At 40.4% G+C, this 20420-nt stretch overlaps 1 protein-coding gene across 5 annotated transcripts in view; it reads left to right on the top strand.

Moving 5' to 3' along the window:
• The window catches only part of fibcd1a (fibrinogen C domain containing 1a), a 148363-nt gene that overhangs the window by 93618 nt on the left and 34325 nt on the right, over nucleotides 1-20420 (top strand). For all 5 annotated transcript variants that reach the window (XM_077224225.1, XM_077224224.1, XM_077224222.1 and 2 more), the window contains one exon: nucleotides 8733-8829. In XM_077224225.1, coding sequence (XP_077080340.1) covers nucleotides 8733-8829 — 97 coding nt within the window. The remainder of the gene's footprint in view (nucleotides 1-8732; nucleotides 8830-20420) is intronic.

Here is a 20420-nt window from a genome sequence, read left to right on the forward strand (position 1 = left end):
GCCTTGAAACACACAGCATTATTCAATGTATTGACGTAATTTCCGTTGAAACAGGAAGACAGGGCGGGACATGTCAAGCAGTTCCTCCCCTTTTTTTAAATAGCCAATTGCGTTTTTTTATATTACAGCTTGGCCAGAGCTGTTGAGATCTGTAAAGCCACATTTGACAGCTTCCAACAGCCACAGTCTAATACGTTCCCCTTTTAGATTTAATATGAAACTGTTCCTAAAGTAAAACCGCGAACACAATCATGCTGAGGATGTGTAGTTTGAAAAGTGTGTAATTTATGTTAATGCTTGGCACTGGTGTTATTTCTTTTACTCGTCCATGCTGTTTGTAATGTTGAGTCTGTCGAACTGTTTCTCCTCCTAATCTCCTCCATATCGCTTTAAAATACAGCATTCTGTGGAGAATTCAAATGGGTCCGATAGGTTTTCTGGTATGCGCCGACTCGCCCATATGATCCGCTCTGTGCTATCGTGTCTATGGACTAGAGCAGACACTAACAGACTTCATCCGCCCCAATGGAAAGCATATTTACACTGTCTGAATTGTTCCCTATCCACTATATAGTGCACTTTGCGTTATTCAACATATAGAAAATTGTAATTGTGTGAACAAGTGACTGGTTTCAGGCACCGCTTCAGCGTTAATTTATAGTGTAGGGGGCGTTTTTTTATGGCGCTTCAGATTCTAGAGAGCATTTGATTGGACAGAAAATAGTGATGTCATCAAAATCATTGATCCATATCGGCGGATGTGAGAGACTATAAGTTTTAAACGCTTATATCTACTAAATGCGAATTGTGTCATTGTTTTGGAGCACACTAGCTTATAGATAACCTCAAGGCTATCATATTCATACTAAAAGCCAGAAAACTTCAATTTTGATTTCATGGGGTCTTTAATTATTCAGATGAACTGCTCAATTGTGTCATGGAATGTACAGGACCACTACCAATTTTCTTTTAATTTTACATGAATATAGAAGACAATGTCGCTGTTCTATGAAGAGGACACGTCTGTGGAGCTCCAAGCGAGCTCAATCACCATCTCTTACACTCCACCAGTACAACCAGAGGTGTAGACGCCACAAGTTTATAGCTCGGTTGATTGACAGCCCTCGGGGAGACCATTGTCAAATCCTCCACCCTTTTGCCCTGTGTGTGGTCAGACTCTGTTTTCTGTCAGAGTGACAGGAGGAGGTCGTGTTTTTTGGCACTGAATGTCTTCTCTTGTTCCAGCCCAGCAGATTGTTACCAACGGTCTGTTGTGCAACTGCTGGCTGCGGGAGGGGTCTCATTGGGGAATATGAGCGAACAACATGATTTGATTTCAGTTATTTTTGCAGCAGGGTTGTTTTCTCTGCTCTCAGCAATATGAAACCAAACCTGCCAGTACCTAGCGACTCTCCGGTGAAAAACAACCCACACTGCTGCAGCATTTATAGCCCACAAATGCTCCACTATAAGCTCGGAGAGGCTGTTTACCTAAAGATGTGACATTATTCTTATATTCTGCAGCACGTATGGTAAATAGATGTGAACAAAGCATGTCATTGAAGTTTCGGATATTTTTAACTGTAGGTGTTTTCTGCTCTTTAAATAAAAGGTAATTGATTTCTTTCTGTTTTTTCTATCACTCGGTGGATATTAAAGATCCAGTTTCGCATATTTTTATGCATTTCATTTAAGCGGCTTAATTATACACGACCCATCATGATGTAGCTGTGTTTTGCTGCTCGTCATTGGCTGTGATCTTGAGCAAATATAGTGCCAAGGCGTTTGGTCAAAACGTTTTTTTATATGCGTTGATGTCTGCTTTCTGCAGATGCTGATGAAACCACTACATTATTTTTGCATTCAGAATTAGTTATTTAAATTGTAAAAAATATTTTTTTTTTACATTTTTTTTTTACATTTATTATTTTTATTTTCCAATAGTTATGACAGCTATAGAAGTTATACATAACTTTTCCTTATTTTATTATCAACCACAACTGATAAGATAAGAGTCAACTATTTAATGTCAATTATCACATGTGTTTTATGTGTTGTAATTGTCACGATACATATCAGTGTTTGTTAGTTTTGTTTTCATGGACTTTTAGTTTGCTTTCATTTATCACATGTGTTCCTTTGTTTGAGTATTCCTGCCACTCATCTGTTTCCATGGTAACTAATCATCACAGCTGCTCTTCATTTAGTTCATCACCATGTGTATATTAGTTCCTCACCTTCACTCAGTGTTTGTCTGGAAATATCAGATGTTTATCAGATATTATTTTATAATTATAATATAATTTAGGTTGAAACCCTTTAATAGTCTTATTTAATGGCAGCCCATATATTGTGACAACATGCCCCACTGTTAAATAAACAGCATTTATTTCCCTAGGCAATAATAACGGGGTAAGTGTTTAGTTTAATTTATGTGCCTAAACAGAAACTGGCTTTCAAAAATGATCTTACCCTGAAAACTATTCATTGGCGAGAAAAGACAGCAAGGCCTGGTCTCCCCAATGTCTTATCTAGCCTGTGGTTATCCTGTGAACAATTGAATTACTTCTCACCTCAAACCAACATAGCAAAACAATGAAAAATGAAGAAGATTACATAGGATATCTCCTGAGAAATTACAGAGGTCATTACCTGCACTCCCAGAGATAAATCCGATATTATAGAACTGTTCTTAGACCAATAAACTCTCACTTCTTTTCCTTTTCTTTAGAATTAAACCGAGCAACTGGCTTCAAAACGGTGAAATAAATTTGTAATCTAATTCGCTCAAGGGAGCCAAAACACTCCATCATTTCTGAATATTCAACACAATTCTCATTTTCCTTTTAATATTTCACACACTTCCTCTTTTACATGGACTGGAAATGAAATACTCCAACTAATATGAGGGAGGTTCAGCCTTTGAGAACAATTATTAATTTTTACTAGCTCGCTAGAGGTGTTTCAGAACTCCCCCGGGCCTGGCTGTGTGCCGTCTGCCGTAGTGCCGCAAATTAAAAGCATTGATAATTAAGAGATAAGACGATTCTTAAGGCTGCTTCTCCTTCTGAGCACTTGACTCGAGTGAACTGTCTTAAGGAGGTAAGAATTTCCGGCTCTCTGAATTGCACGTATGGAGTCTTCTTTGGCAATTGTGAAATAGAAGAAAATCTCGTCTCTTGTGGAACAAGGTCATCCGCCTGCGTTAGTCCGTCAGAGAAAGTGCTGGAGCACTCGTGGCCCGATGCAGCGTCCTGGAGCTGAACCTCATCTGTGTCGAAGGACTCAGCACTGCTGTTGTGTGCTCTGCTGGCATTGGAGATTCATTGTAACAGGAGAAATTGCTTTTGGGACACATCAGCTGGAGTGTGGCTCCAGTATTAGGAAACAGATGCACAGAGGAACACAACAGCAAGAGGTGAACACAGTTCTTATGATGAAAATATTGTAGATTTATATACATCCTTACTGCTGTCAAAGAATTCAGTTAATGATCTGTTAGTGAATCATATTAATCACAAGTTACATATATTTGCTGAAAAATTATGTTTGCGCACAAATTAGTAGCCCGAAGATATTAATGTATATATTAATATTGTTCATTATTATTATTGAATGTTTTATATACTGTATATATATATATATATAGAATATGCCATACATATATATATATATATATATATATATATATATATATATATATATATATATATAATTTATAAATATTATGCTATTATTATATACATATATTTAGCATAAATGTATGTTAATTATTATTAATTTTTTTTAGTTATTTCCCTTTAACGTTGTAGCATCGTGAATTGATTTGCATTTCATAGTTATTTTATTTTTTAAATGGCAGGTTAGATTGTGGCAACTTACCCCATATGGTGCAATAGCCTGCCCTGATATGCCTTAAAAATGAATGTGTAAAATTGACAGCCCTAATCTTTATTTGTATATTTTAAAAGCATATTAAATATTTTTAGTCAGCCGTTCCAGTGTGCGGTGACACAATAAAGTCCCCAACCCCAACCACCCGCCCACCAGGATCCCCTCTCTGAACCCTAGGAATGGCCCGGGATGTGCCCACCTGAAATATGCAACTGATTTTCCAACACCTAAATGCTGCCTTGCTTGAAGTCTGCTCATGCTGCGCCGGTGGGAATATTAAAAGCAGATCTTATGAAATATTTATCAGAACATGAAAATTTCCCTGTATTTTAATTACCTATTTTATACTCGAGGTACAATAAAGATTAAGTGAGCCCACTGCTCAGAGGTGACTCAGTGTTCATTTACAGAGATTATGGTGAATAATTAAAAAATTTTTGGTTGCTTTGTGGGTTGGAAGAAGAACCAATGAAAGGATTTATTCAGAGTGAAGCCACATTCATTCATTTTGAATGCAGCCCAAAGCACCTGCACAGAGTGTTGGCATGTTTTATTGAGAGAGCGGCTGTGTTTTCCAAGATCACATGCCCGGGAGGTCTCAGTCAAAGGTCTTCTCTTCAGAATCTATATGTGTGTCATCGCACATAAAACCCCTTAGCTAAACATAAACTCCTCTAATGAGGAAAAAAAAACACCTTCAGTACATCCAGGCCTGAACAATACTCCAACGCAAGTACGTCAATGCATGCGCTTCAAGCGGCACAAACTTGATTTTCACTCGTCATAGCAAGTGCACGAAGTACGTGTTGCATTTCATAGTTCATAGGTTAGGGGGAATCGTTAATTCTGTGTTTATTTATTGCCATATTGTAATAATTAATAAAAGTTCTAATGTTTAAAAATCTGATAAATTTATGAAATCGTTAATTCTGTTTATTTATTACTGTCTTGCAATAACTCATAACAGTTATAATGTTTAAAAATACAAAATATCTGCTAAATTTATGAAATCGTTAATTCTGTTTATTTATTACTGTCTTGCAATAATTCATAACAGTTCTATTTAAAAATTACAAAAAACAAAAATTACATTTTTGAAATATTTATTATTTAAAATAATTGTAACAAATATTAATCATAATTATAAAATTGTTGATGTATTTGTTCATAAAATGTAATGGCTTGGTAAAAATTCACTCTTTTTGCCCCGCAGAAAATATTAAATATTTAATACTTAAAAATGTGGTCACATACACGCACACACACTGTGTACATTTATGTATATATATATATATAAATGAATTCAAATAATTAATTATAATATATATATATATATATATATATATATATATATATATATATATATAATATATCATATATCATATAGAGCCCAAAAAAATTAACAAATTTGTTCACAGAAAGAAATTGATTGGAAAAAAATCACTTGTTGTATTCAAAGACAAAAAGTACATTTTTGAGTAAACTATTCTTTGTAAGTAACATAAGAACGCATGTGTGTGCCTTACTTGAAAACATATTGACATCTCTGTCATCTCATAAACAGGTACATAATTGTACTATTTCTAATTGAGGTTGGAAGGTGGATTTCCTCGTTCCTGTCTTGTTTAGGTGAGGATGTCCCCTGGGAACTGTCCCTGGAGGAATGTGTGTTTTCGTCTTGGCAAGCACTGGTGAGCATGTGAGGAGGGCACTGTGCTTGGCTCATTTACATTGATGGCAAGACTTCTCCTTTGCTGGCATTTTCAACAGCCATTGATCCACTGCCTGCCTGATTAATCTTCTAAAAAAGGGATCAGGAGTCAATTAGTGTCTGAATTTCACTTTGAATTCCACATATGCGTCACCTTTCCCTTGAAGACCCCGATCCCTCTACACTCGTCCTCTGTACCGCACTCCTGAAATATCCATCTCCAGTCAATTTACATGTTTCTCTTTCATTCCTCTATGAGTAAAGAATACATCTGCATACCAAAGACAAAGGATCTACCTGCAGGAAAGAGACAGTGTGTTAGCTACCTAGAGACTGAAACTCTAGGATTCATTATCGCTCTGGTTTTAAGTAGAAGTGAACAGAGGGTTGACATAAGGTAATGATAAGATGCTGTACTCGCCTGTCTGGTAATGGTCACAAAACCTATATGTTCCAAAACCTAGGGACATGCCTACCTAAACAGCTGTAGGTGCGTTCTTGTCAAAAAAGACTGTTCCAAAAGGTAGTTTAGCCAAATTCTAAGACAGCATCACATACATCACATACAATCCTAGAGTGTGTTTTGACAAGCTCAGAGAAATGTGAATATATATATATATATATATATATATATATGTATTTCATTCAATACCGAAACGTAACTGATTCTGGACAATACAGATAAGCAGATAATTATTTTCATGCTATGGCTGATATTATATTCTTTAGTATTTTGTATAAGTAAAATAAAAATAAAACATTAGAAAATAATTCAATAAATGCTACAAGCGCATTTAGGCACGACAACATTATAATGTACAGTATGCAACAAAAAAATATATATTATACATAACAATATATGTGCATGCATATTCATTTTGGGATTTGGTAAAAATAACATTTATCAGTATTATTAAATTATTATTGTTTTGAAAAATTAAGTTTGATTGCTAGACAACAGCAAATCTAAATGTAATCTAAATAAATAGAGAATGCATGCACAATTAATGTTCGATATCAACTGATATATACAGTAACAATATTTTATCAATCTCTTATATATATATATATATATATATATATATGATATTGATAAAATATTGTTACAGTATATATCAGTTGATATCAGTTGATAAATAAAATATCACTGTTTAATTATATATATACAGGTCCTTCTCAAAAAATTAGCATATTGTGATAAAGTTCATTATTTTCCATAATGTAATGATACAAATTAAACTTTCATATATTTTAGATTCATTGCACACCAACTGAAATATTTCAGGTCTTTTATTGTTTTAATACTGATGATTTTGGAATACAGCTCATGAAACCCCAAAATTCCTATCTCAAAAAATTAGCATATCATGAAAAGGGTCTCTAAACGAGCTATTAACCTAATCATCTGAATCAACTAATTAACTCTAAACATCTTCAAAAGATTCCTGAGGCTTTTAAAAAAAACCCAGCCTGTTTCATTACTCAAAACCGCAATCATGGGTAAGACTGCCGACCTGACTGCTGTCCAGAAGGCCATCATTGACACCCTCAAGCAAGAGGGTAAGACACAGAAAGAAATTTCTGTACAAATAGGCTGTTCCCAGAGTGCTGTATCAAGGCACCTCAGTGGGAAGTCTGTGGGAAGGAAAAAGTGTGGCAAAAAACGCTGCACAACGAGAAGAGGTGACCGCACCCTGAGGAAGATTGTGGAGAAGGACCGATTCCAGACCTTGGGGGACCTGCGGAAGCAGCGGACTGAGTCTGGAGTAGAAACATCCAGAGCCACCGTGCACAGGCGTGTGCAGGAAATGGGCTACAGGTGCCACATCCCCAAGCCACTTTTGAACCAGAAACAGCGGCAGAAGCGCCTGACCTGGGCTTCAGAGAAGCAGCACTGGACTGTTGCTCAGTTTTGCATGTCATTCGGAAATCAAGGTGCCAGAGTCTGGAGGAAGACTGGGGAGAAGGAAATGCCAAAATGCCTGAAGTCCAGTGTCAAGTACCCACAGTCAGTGATGGTCTGGGGTGCCATGTCCGCTGCTGGTGTTGGTCCACTGTGTTTTATCAAGGGCAGGGTCAATGCAGCTAGCTATCAGGAGATTTTGGAGCACTTCATGCTTCCATCTGCTGAAAAGCTTTATGGAGATGAAGATTTCATTTTTCAGCACGACCTGGCACCTGCTCACAGTGCCAAAACCACTGGTAAATGGTTTACTTACCATGGTATTACTGTGCTCAATTGGCCTGCCAACTCTCCTGACCTGAACCCCATAGAGAATCTGTGGGATATTGTGAAGAGAAAGTTGAGAGACGCAAGACCCAACACTCTGGATGAGCTTAAGGCTGCTATCGAAGCATCCTGGGCCTCCATAACACCTCAGCAGTGCCACAGGCTGATTGCCTCCATGCCACGCCGCATTGAAGCAGTCATTTCTGCAAAAGGATTCCCGACCAAGTATTGACTATTGAGTGCATAACTGAACATAATTATTTGAAGGTTGACTTTTTTTTTTGTATTAAAAACACTACTTTTATTGGTCGGATGAAATATGCTAATTTTTTGAGACAGGAATTTTGGGTTTTCATGAGCTGTATGCCAAAATCATCAGTATTAAAACAATTAAAGACCTGAAATATTTCAGTTGGTGTGCAATGAATCTAAAATATATGAAAGTTTAATTTTTATCATTACATTATGGAAAATAATGAACTTTATCACAATATGCTAATTTTTTGAGAAGGACCTGTATATATATATATATATATATATATATAAACTGTGACATTTTATTTATATTTATATATAAACAAACTGATTTTGATGAATAAAAAAGAAAATCTAATATCAGCCTGATATGGTAATGATATATCATGCATCCCTCATAAAGGCAGTTTACCCCCATGGGTCAGGGTTTACCTGGTTAGTATTCGGCCCTGTTGGTTAATATTGTAACTACACCACATGACAAAAGTAATCAGGGGAGTTTCTAGTTTGCATTAACGCTGTGGAAATGATAATCATTAATTTTCCTGTTGTAGGGGGCTAATGCACGAATCACCTCTGAATGGTGATTGATAAAAAATAGTTTAACTGTCCAACAATGACATTCTAACTTGTCTTTTATAGGTTATTCAACGCAGAGAAGATGGCTCTGTTAACTTTTTCCGTGACTGGGAAGCCTATCGTGAAGGATTTGGCAAGATAACAGGAGAGCATTGGCTTGGTAAGCCATCCATGTTACTATCTTTAATCAGTGTCACAAAAAGATTTATAGAATGTTTCCAAACATATGTTTAGTTGTATACAATTGTAATATGCAATGTCTATTACTGCATATTAAAATAAATGTTTCTATAACATATACGTACTATATACTATATAATATTCATTATACAAATAGTTCATTTCGCTCCACTAATTTAATTGGACAAGTGACTTTCCATAAATGGTGATATCTGGCCTGTATATGCAACATAAACATTCCTGTGAAAAGGTTTTTAAATATCAAACTATTTTAGTTTCATGAGCAAAACTAACCAGAAAAGCTGGCCTTGTTGTGTCTAAATGTAAATTACTCTATATAATCTTTTGTTTATAGTTCTGTTGTGTAAAAGTGCACCCGCAGCCGTGAATCACAGTTTCTTGGTTTTGAATGACAGTAAAGTCTTTAAAAGCATGGTGATGAGTTATTCTACTTCTGTCGTAACACACAAACACGCTGTCTCTCTTTTTATGTCTGTTTTTCTGACAACTGCAAGGAACAGGGGCACATTTGGTTATTGCCACGGTGAACTGCCAGCCCGGACAAAATGCCAAGCTGTGTGTCCAAAGCCGAGCGTAGCAGATGGTAGTGGGTGGACAGTAGTGAGAAAACTTGTCATAGCATCTACTGTTGGTTTCATCCCATACTGGAATTATAGATTAGTGCTGATTGATTCAGCTCACTGATTTTGGGATGGTTCACCCAACATTTATTATTCACTAATTATTTACTCAAACTCATGTTGTTCCCAACCTGTATGTTGTTGTTGTTTTTTTCCATGGACTAAAATAAAATAAAATTACATTAAATACAATAATAAAATAAAATAATAAAAACACCATAGAAAAAGTCTAGTTCTTCGGATTATTTTTATGTCTATTCCTTACACAAAGCTATTGTATAGCTTCGAGCTTGGAATATAGTTATATGGACTACGTGTACAGTCCTTGACATACTTGTATAGACACACCTTGTCATTGTATAGAAAAAATAAAATAAAATAGCCAAAGCACCATAGAAGAAGTCCATGTCTTCTGATTAATGTTATGTCTATTCCTTATTAATATAGTTATATGGACTACTTGTCCATAGACACACCTTGTCATTGTATGGAAAAAAAGCCTAACGATTCCAAACAGAAATGCTGGATACAGGTTTGAAATGACATGAAGCTGAGTAAATAATGACAGAATTTTCATTTTTTGGATGAACAATTTGTTTTAAACCTGAGAGATGGAATAAGGAAAATGTTGTTGTTTGTCTGTGTATTTTCCATGACAGTTGGTTGCTCTCCAATATTTTGAACATGAAGAAGATAAATTGCATTTTCTTTTATTCACTGCAAGGTCGCTCCTCTTTCGAGGAAAAAAAAATGAAAGTATTTTTTGATGACAGTCCTTATGAGCTGCGTCTTCTTTCTTTTATCGCCTTTGCCTGACAAACATTTTATGTCTAGACTTGTTCTTGGACTTGTTGTCTGTAACCTGCGCTCAGGGTCCTGTGTCTCAATCAGCGATGATGAACTATGACAGGCCCGTCACGGAGTGTCATCTTGGAGAGATTGACAGCTTCACAGCGAGATCAGGACAGCACTTGCTAGCAGTGTCTCTCACGCCTGCTGTGGCTGAGAATGACTTTTCCCATGGCCTGCTCCTTTTTCTGCACAGTGAGTAAGACCAGCCTAGAGCAATTCCACAGGCTGTTCAACAAGGGATATTGCCTGTGCCGGTGGTGGTCAGGGGTTCGGGTCCCTGTGGGCAAGCCCAGGATGGAACAGTCCTCCCTGGAGTGACAAGGTTCATGGCCCTGCCTCCTGGTGAAGATGTGAATCGGTGCCAATGAGTTGAGCTGCTCCAGCCCACGCTCTTAATCAATAAGAGACATGAGGGAGATAGAGACAATTAACCTCCAGGGCTGGCGAAATGAGTTCCAGAAAACATCAACAACACAGACTCATCAGGAATGAGGTGACAGGGAAACTGGGGAGGGCAGAGGACCCGTAGTGAGAGACAATCTAGCCTCTCACCTCCAACAAATAGGATTACAGTGCACAGTTCACAATAGCTCCAAAACTTACCTGTGCACCATTCTGAATTGGGAATGTTGTGTAAATTCCAGTTCAGTTGAGGAACTTCAATTGAATATGAATAAATAAATAGTTTTTCCCCCCAAGTATACTTATTTAGTCAACCTTTGTGGACTAGGGTGGACTATAGGCAGGCCCTAAAATTAATACTCGCCAAGCGCCAAATGCGAGTAAAAATCGGTGTTGGCGGGTATATGAAACAGTGTCAATCGCCAGTTGGACTGTAACATTTTTATGAATTCTAACAATGCAATGTTGTGAGAGCATTAAGGTGAACAAACGTGAACGTCGCTTGGGACAGTTGATGCGCCCGCACTGCATCGCCATAAAAGTTTAAGCCTTGGCAATTTAAATATTCAAGCATATGAAGACGCGAAAGGGAACTCAATTCGTTACTCGCTACCAAAGTGCTTGCACAGAAATCCGCTTCTTGGACAAAGCAGCAATACTGAATTGAGCTCTCTTACGCGTCTTCTTGTGGCTGAACAGATATATTCAATCAAAATAATGTCCTTGTAAACAGTCAGTTATGTCTTACGTGAACACAAACAGTTGAGAAAGAAAACACTTGTGTATCAGTATAATGGATCCGTGCAGCTCTTAAAGTGACCGGAACCTAATATTCCTTCTGCTATCTGGGTTTTTAATGTTAATCAAAAAAACAAAACTTCTGTAACTTAAATAAGGATTAATCTATGTTTCATGACTGGTAAAAAAATTATTTATGGCCGCTAAATGGCCAGTGTGAAAAAAGGTTAGTTTTAGGCCCTGACTAAAAACACATTTCCCAGAATCCATTAATAGTGATGAGATATTTTTGTTGGCCAACCTGGAAATTTGCTTCACTCTGGTTCCCTTGACAAATCCTAGAAGGATTTTTCCATAGGCTTTTGGATTATTGCAGAAAATAAGCTATCCAACTAAAGTTTATGATTCTTAAAGGGGTCATTGGATGCCCATTTTCCACAAGGTGGTATGATTCTTTAGGGGCTTCATGTAAATTTGTAAAATACTTTGGTTAAGATTCCTCAATGGATATGTAAAACAACACCCTTTTTACCTCCTCAAAAACAGCCCTGTTCACAGCGACCCGTTTCGGTGCATGTCTCTTTAAATGATAATGAGAAACTGCACAGCTCACCCCTCTATTATGAAAGAGTATGTCAACACAAGACACCTAAAGTGCTGCCATGGCCACCTGTCTTGCTGGACAGTATACAAATGGCTGAGGGTGGAAATATGCTAATACGGGACAGTCCTTCAGTGGTCGTGGGCGGAGCATTAGCAATATGACATCATATTGCTCAGAAAATCCAAACGGGTTGATTATTGAGAGTGTTTAGGCTTTTTGAGGATTAAAAAAAGGAGTGATTGTTTTTTTTTTTCATTGTATGGTGGTTGTGTCCACACACTGCAAAGACAAATTTATATGCAAACACCATATAAAAGTAAATTTTGCATCCGATGACCCCTTTAAGGCCAGTTCACACACCAAGGACAATAATAACGATAACAGTACAGATATAGTTCTATAGTTATATATACAATCACTCAACATGTAAAAGAATAGCAGAGTCCACACCACAACTATAACCATAACAGCACAACTGATGAACTGAATAAAAGATTGACAGCCAATCAGAAACCATCTGATTTTAAAGCAGCAGATTAACAGGACTGCTCATAATAAACAGAACAATATAATTAATTTTTGTGGATGCTATAATTATATTTACCGTTCTTGTTTTGAACAGGCCTTTACACATTTTGTTCATCATGATAATCTTCACAAATGAACACAACTTTTAGGAATTTTGAAGACTAAATACGATCGCAAGAAGTAAAAGCTAATCATAGGCTGTAAACGAACTACACCACGGTCACATGAAAAAAATTTTCCCTAAAAGTTTGAGTTAAAATAGTTTGCAAGAGTGCTAATATCAATACAACAAGGCTATTTCGCGTTTGACGTGTTGACGTTCAATGTCCCTGACAACCACTGCAGTCTTATTTAGCCGCTTGTTAGCATCTGCCTTTTTGAAGACAAATAAAAGCTTTAAGAACTCACAAGGGGGAATTACTAATGTATTTTACGTTGTGGAATAAACCGTGAAAATATCTTGAGCTTGTGTTCACAACAGACCTTATTTCAGGCATTTAACCAGAAACCCATTCAAAAAATGCATTAACTTTGGGACGAAGGAACTGGAAGTGCTAAAATGCTAAATCAATTCCAGATTTTGGCCTACAAAAATATGAAATCTCTGCTGCACTTAGAGATTCATTACAGTCCTTTTCCTGTCATTCCAATTCAAATTCCAACTCAGCTTCGGTGGGATGTGGCCGATTCAATTCAAATTCCTATTTAAATAATAATAAATTGCAATTAATTCCAATAGAGATTGACGTTAGAATGTTGCTAAAAGTGAACAGTTTGATTACAAAAATGGATTAAGTAATTACATTTTTATTTGTTCTTGTCACATGCCTGTCCTGTCTTGTGTTGCACATGGGTGTTTTGTTATTGTGGGCCATGTGCTCTTGTCCTTGTCTGATCCCTCCCCCTCGTTACCTGATTATTGTTTGAGTTCTTCCACCTGTCCCCTCTTTATTTGTTCCCTTCTTAAGTCTCCTCTTGTTTGCAGCCTTTGTCGGATCGTTGTCTAATGTTTCCTGTTCCCTGTGATCCTCCTGTAAGTTTCATGTTCTGTTTTTGTTTTATATGTATTAGTTATGTTTTCCCCCTCGTGGGTTTTGTTTTGTGTTTATGTTTTCTTTTGTAAATAAATATAATTTCTCCTGCACTTGAGTCCTCACACGTTTTTCCTTACCTGTTCCGTGACATAACGATCCGACCTAATGAGGACTCAGCGGAGAAGAGGGGCCATGCCAGGGACTGTTCACGCTCCGTTTGCCCAGCGAGAGACTGTTCACGTCACGTCTGCCCAGCGAGAGACTGTTCACGTCACGTCTGCCCAGCGAGAGACTGTTCACGTCACGTCTGCCCAGCGAGAGACTGTTCACGTCACGTCTGCCCAGCGAGAGACTGTTCACGTCACGTCTGCCCAGCGAGAGACTGTTCACGTCACGTCTGCCCAGCGAGAGACTGTTCACGCTCCGTTTGGCCAGCGAGAGACTGTTCACGTCACGTCTGCCCAGCGAGAGACTGTTCACGTCACGTCTGCCCAGCGAGAGACTGTTCACGTCACGTCTGCCCAGCGAGAGACTGTTCACGTCACGTCTGCCCAGCGAGAGACTGTTCACGTCACGTCTGCCCAGCGAGAGACTGTTCACGTCACGTCTGCCCAGCGAGAGACTGTTCACGTCACGTCTGCCCAGCGAGAGACTGTTCACGTCACGTCTGCCCAGCGAGAGACAGTGCACGCTCTGTCTGCCCAGTCAGAGACTGAGCACGTCCAGTCTGCCCAGTCAGAGACTGAGCACGTTCAGTCTGCCCAGTCAGAGACTGAGCACGTCCAGTCTGCCCAGTCAGAGACTGAGCACGTCCAGTCTGCCCAGTCAGAGACTGAGCACGTCCAGTCTGCCCAGTCAGAGACTGAGCACGTCCAGTCTGCCCAGTCAGAGACTGAGCACGTCCAGTCTGCCCAGTCAGAGACTGAGCACGTCCAGTCTGCCCAGTCAGAGACTGAGCACGTCCAGTCTGCCCAGTCAGAGACTGAGCACGTCCAGTCTGCCCAGTCAGAGACTGAGCACGTCCAGTCTGCCCAGTCAGAGACAGATCCGGAAATGCCCATTTGTGTGGCCGCCAAGGCACTTACGGACTATCTGGAGCATCTGGCTCGGATCCTGGACATGCCCGTGTCTGCTGTTCCAGAGCCGGAGCCAGTGTCTCCTGTTTCAGAGCCGGAGCCAGTGTCTGCGGTTCCAGAGCCAGAGGCAGAGCCAATGCCTGTTCTGGAGCCGGAGACAGAGCCAGTGCCCGTTCCAGAGCCGGAGGCAGAGCCAATGCCTGTTCCAGAGCCGGAGGCAGAGCCAATGCCTGTTCCAGAGCCGGAGACCGAGCCAGTGCCTGTTCCAGAGCCGGAGACCGAGCCAGTGCCTGTTCCAGAGCCGGAGACCGAGCCAGTGCCTGTTCCAGAGCCGGAGACCGAGCCAGTGCCTGTTCCAGAGCCGGAGACCGAGCCAGTGCCTGTTCCAGAGCCGGAGACCGAGCCAGTGCCTGTTCCAGAACCGGAGACCGAGCCAGTGCCTGTTCCAGAGCCGGAGACCGAGCCAGTGCCCGTTCCAGAGCCGGAGGCAGAGCCAGTGTCTGTTCCAGAGCCGGAGCCAGTGTCTGCTGTTCCAGAGCCGGAGGCAGAGCCAGTGCCTGTTCCAGAGCTGGAGCCAATATCTGTTCCAGAGCCAGCGCCTGTTCCAGCGCCAGAGCCAGTGTTTGTTTCTGTGTTTGTGTTTGTTCTTGTGACTGTTACAGTTCTTGTGGCTGTACCTGAGCCGGTGTCGGCTGTACCTGAGCCGGTGTCGGCTGTACCTGAGCCGGTGTCTGCTGTACCTGAGCCGGTGTCTGCTGTACCTGAGCCGGTGTCTGCTGTACCTGAGCCGGTGTCTGCTGTTCCTGAGCCGGTGTCTGCTGTTCCTGAGCCGGTGTCTGCTGTTCCTGAGCCGGTGTCTGCTGTTCCTGAGCCGGTGTCTGCTGTTCCTGAGCCGGTGTCTGCTGTTCCTGAGCCGGTGTCTGCTGTTCCTGAGCCGGTGTCTGCTGTTCCTGAGCCTGAGCCACCGTCGTGGCCGCCCGATGGGGGGTCTTCACCGCCCTGGCCGCCCGATGGGGGGTCTTCACCGCCCTGGCCGCCCGATGGGTCGTCTGCTTCGCCCTGGCCGCCCGATGGGTCGTCTGCTTCGCCCTGGCCGCCCGATGGGTCGTCTGCTTCGCCCTGGCCGCCCGATGGGTCGTCTGCTTCGCCCTGCGCGCCCGATGGACTGTCTGCTTCGCCCTGGCCGCCCGATGGACTGTCTGCTGCGCCCTGGCCGCCCGATGGACTGTCTGCTTCGCCCTGGCCGCCCGATGGACTGTCTGCTTCGCCCTGGCCGCCCGATGGACTGTCTGCTTCGCCCTGCCCGCCCGATGGACTGTCTGCTTCGCCCTGGCCGCCCGATGGACTGTCTGCTTCGCCCTGGCCTCCCAGGACTAAGCGTTCTGTCCCTCCCGTCCCGCCCTGGTCCGCCCCTCCCGTCCCGCCCTGGTCCGTCCCTCCCGTCCCGCCCTGGTCCGTCCCTCCCGTCCCGCCCTGGTCCGTCCCGCCCTGGTCTGTCCCTCCCGTCCCGCCCTGGTCTGTCCCTCCCGTCCCGCCCAGGTCTGTCCCTCCCGTCCCGCCCTGGTCTGTCCCTCCCGTCCTGCCCTGGTCTGTCCCTCCCGTCCCGCCCTGGTCTAATGGAGCGTCTGGTAGCCGCTCCGTAGGGTGGGGGTAATGTCACATGCCTGTCCTGTCTTGTGTTGCACATGGGTGTTTTGTTATTGTGGGCCATGTGCTCTTGTCCTTGTCTGATCCCTCCCCCTCGTTACCTGATTATTGTTTGAGTTCTTCCACCTGTCCCCTCTTTATTTGTTCCCTTCTTAAGTCTCCTCTTGTTTGCAGCCCTTTGTCGGATCGTTGTCTAATGTTTCCTGTTCCCTGTGATCCTCCTGTAAGTTTTATGTTCTGTTTTTGTTTTATATGTATTAGTTATGTTTTCCCCCTCGTGGGTTTTGTTTTGTGTTTATGTTTTCTTTTGTAAATAAATATAATTTCTCCTGCACTTGAGTCCTCACACGTTTTTCCTTACCTGTTCCGTGACAGTTCTGGACTTTTTTACCAATACTTTTCGATACTGAATGAATTATAACCAATATTTTAGGTTTCTGAACAGAGCCAATGACAGACAAAGTTTCTTAGAGCTCACAGAAACTTATGAGCTACTTTTGGCGTTCATGAAAGCAGAGATTTTTAGTGCCACACTACCAATTAGCATGAATGCTTGTGCATAAATGTAAGTCGAATATTAAGGGAGCAATATGAATATTAATGCACAAGAGTGTATTTTTGTGTCATCAAAGGAGAGGTTTGAATTATCATTCCATAATTTCCTTTTGTAGTGTATTAGCATATCCATTCATGATCAGGCTCCCAGAGCACTATAAATAAGCCTTTTATCAGTCATTTCACATAATTCTGTTGAATTGCTTATAATAAGTCATTCCCACTCCCTCATTACAAGCTCACGCATGCACACAAACTTGTGTGCTTACACTTGTGAGGAACTCCAGCGTACTGCTGTTGTTCTTAAATTAAGCTAATTAAAATGACTACATTCTTGAGAGCGAGGAGTGTTGGAACCCGGGATGTGCCATCTATTTAACTAATGAAATGAGTTAGAGGGGGGAAATCAATATCATACTTAAACACCACCCATCTGAGGTGATAGTAGAAGTGATAGAAGTCTCTGTGTAAGAATGTACAGGATTTTAAAGGGTACATAACACACACAGTCTCTGCAAATCTCATGTTAATGTTGAGTACCTATAGAGTAGTATTGCATCCTTCATATCTCCGAAGAGTCTTTAGTTTTATCAGGTTTATAAAAGACAGATACAGATGCACCGATTCTTTCCGAAAAAGTCGAGTTCCTGGAGGCGTGCCGTGGGCGGAGCTAAAGAGTCATGAGCACGGAGTTGTTTAAGAATAAACAAATGGACACTTTTGGTGCTCAGCTAAACAAATGTATTTAAAAACACAAAATTATCCCTGGATAACCTTTGATTCATTGTACGTCTGTGTTGTTTACATTATATGCACTTGCGCGCCGATTGCTAACAAAACACAGACATTTTATGCAGTTTTACTTACCGCCTGCGGTTCCAACTCACGAATGGGATGTTTTATTGCTGGGACTGCTCCAGCTTTCAGTTTTAAACGACCTGCAAATCCAGCGTCGAATTGGGCCTTGTTTATAAAACATTCGTCAATGAAATGCCGTGAAGAAACAAACACACTTTCACAACTCAGCCTGGTTTCTCCCAAGGTATTTTTTCTCCATTCTGTCACCTTATGGAGTTTTGGTTCCTTGCCACTGTCGACTTTTTTGCCTTTGGCTTTTGGCTTGCTTAGTTGTGGATATTTAATATTCAACAATATTATTGACTGCATTAGCACCATTATATGAGAACTGTGTTTTCAGTTTTGCAAAGTCATTAGGGATCATGTTGATGTATCATGGATGTTGAATGATAAAGAACTGGTATCATCTGAATCAGCAGGTTTAATTTGATATAACATCCACACAAGTTTTTTTTTTTATCATGTTCCTGAACTGAAATTGTGTGGTGAGCTTTTTGTCAGAATCCTATTGGCCCGTTCTTTTGTCAAGAGAACTTTCTTCTTTTGATGACCTGCCCAAAATAATGAACTTAACCCTTTTCCTACATCCTCTTAAGGAAGAAAAGTGTGTATTTAATCATGTTTACTTTATCCCTGCCATATCCCCACAGTCATCACATAGTGTTCCCGAAAGTCTGTCCAACAATATCACTCGTCACTCATTAAAGCTGAAGTGTGTAATTTATGCACAATTGGGGAAAAAAACATACTCCCTCTCCCTCCTTTTTAAGGAAGTCAGCCTATAAATCTCTTACTTATATTTGTATCTTTATATTAAGGAAGTATTTTGACAATGAAAAATGTCTAATACATCACTCTTATCAAATGCTCTGAATTTTGCAATCGTGTGCCCTTCAGTCCTTATCTGTAGAGCAGAAACTGTCACAATATCTTGGCAGAGATCGAGTCAGACCGTGAATGTGCTTTAAAAAGTACACAATGACAGATAGTTTAGACCCTGTGAACTTCCTGCTGGCAAGCAAACTTTGCAGAAGTCATTCAGGCCAAAAGCCGTGGTCGATATTTAAAAGACTATGCGGAGGTAAAAAACAAGAACCATTATTTCCTTCATTGATTTTTTTTCTTAAGATATCATATTTCAGGGCTTACCAATAAGGATGATTGCCATGTGAGAGTGTTTCTGTCACTTAACCTCTAGTATGCACACATACATCTAGACGTCTGTTAAAAAGTGCTTCATCTGGAAAGCTAATTAATTAGTGTGCACAAACTTCATTCATGCATACATTCTGATAAATTCATACATATACATTAGACACATCATAAATACGTGAATGGATCATTTTTATTTGGAAGATTTTTTGTGTGATTAAAAACACATCAAATAGATTTCTAGGTGATGCATATGTGCTGTTAGTTCCAGTGCATTCTGAAGTCTTCATTTTTGAATCCTCTACATGTTTTTATGCCTTGCGAACTTAGTAATTTGATTTGCTGAACATTGTTGTGAATATAACTGATTTTTAACTGACTTTTTCGACCAAGTTAAAGTTGTCTGGTTAGCATAGATACCGTTTCTATCTATCTATTAGGGTGGAGCCGAACCCGAATACGGTATTCGGAAAGGCACAAATAACGTGTTTTTTACAAATACTTATTTCGAACAAATACTTTAGAAAATATTTGTATTCGGGAACAAGAAAAACTTTATATCAAAAAGCTGCGTTTCCTCACGAGACCGCAGTTCGCGAGTGAGTGAGTGACGTTCAGGAAGAGGTGACTGACACAGGCTGCTCCACACAGCAACAGAGAGGGCTCGGCTGAGCGAAAAAACACTTAACTGCATTACTATTTTTGTTGAATAGATTTTTGTACCTTAACTGGGTTCCGGAGGCAGTTTATAACTTTCGGGAAGTGGAGTTTGATCGGGAGATTATTTCATTACGCTGCATTATTGACGTCTGCAGCCGGTTGCTCTCATGTTCGCTCTGTTTACGTAGCTCTGTTAGCTCCGTAATTATTTGTTTTTATTACATGGCTTGGTTGAATTCTAATGTAGAATGCGGCCTGTTATTTCCATGGTTATTTCTTAATAACAGACCGCTGCTAAGTAAAACACACCGTTGCCACGAAAAACAGAGCGTTGCCATGGATTCTAAACGTAGAGACGGAACGGACTATTTTTTTTAGCGGAAGCAATACAATAGTTTTTAAATCAATAAACTCCTTTTTAAATCAATATTTTGAGTCAAATTATTGATTTATTTGGTAGGTAGCCATGTAGTAAGAGGATAATGTATAGCGAGGTGGTTGTTATAGCGAATACAAACCCTTCAAGCCGATTCAAGACCCCTCCGCTTCGCGTCAGGCTCATAATCAACCGCCTCGCTATACATTATCCCTTACTTATTCTGTCTGTTCAGCGTCCTCCAACAAGGACGGGCGGTGGTGGGATTCATAATGTTCACAATGGTATTTTATTAGTTGTTGGTTTAACCATGGATGAGGTAATGGCTGTTATGTTATTTTCTTTTCAATGACGTTCCTTGGTACATGTTCATTGCTGGATTTATATAATTAAAGAATACTTACACTATAACGTAAATTAGAAGTGTAACGCAAAAAAGCTAGATTTT

Source organism: Siphateles boraxobius, unplaced genomic scaffold, assembly GCF_051911475.1.
Source record: "Siphateles boraxobius isolate OS27281-9 unplaced genomic scaffold, OSU_SipBor_1 9, whole genome shotgun sequence".
NCBI classification, from domain to species: Eukaryota; Metazoa; Chordata; class Actinopteri; order Cypriniformes; family Leuciscidae; genus Siphateles; species Siphateles boraxobius.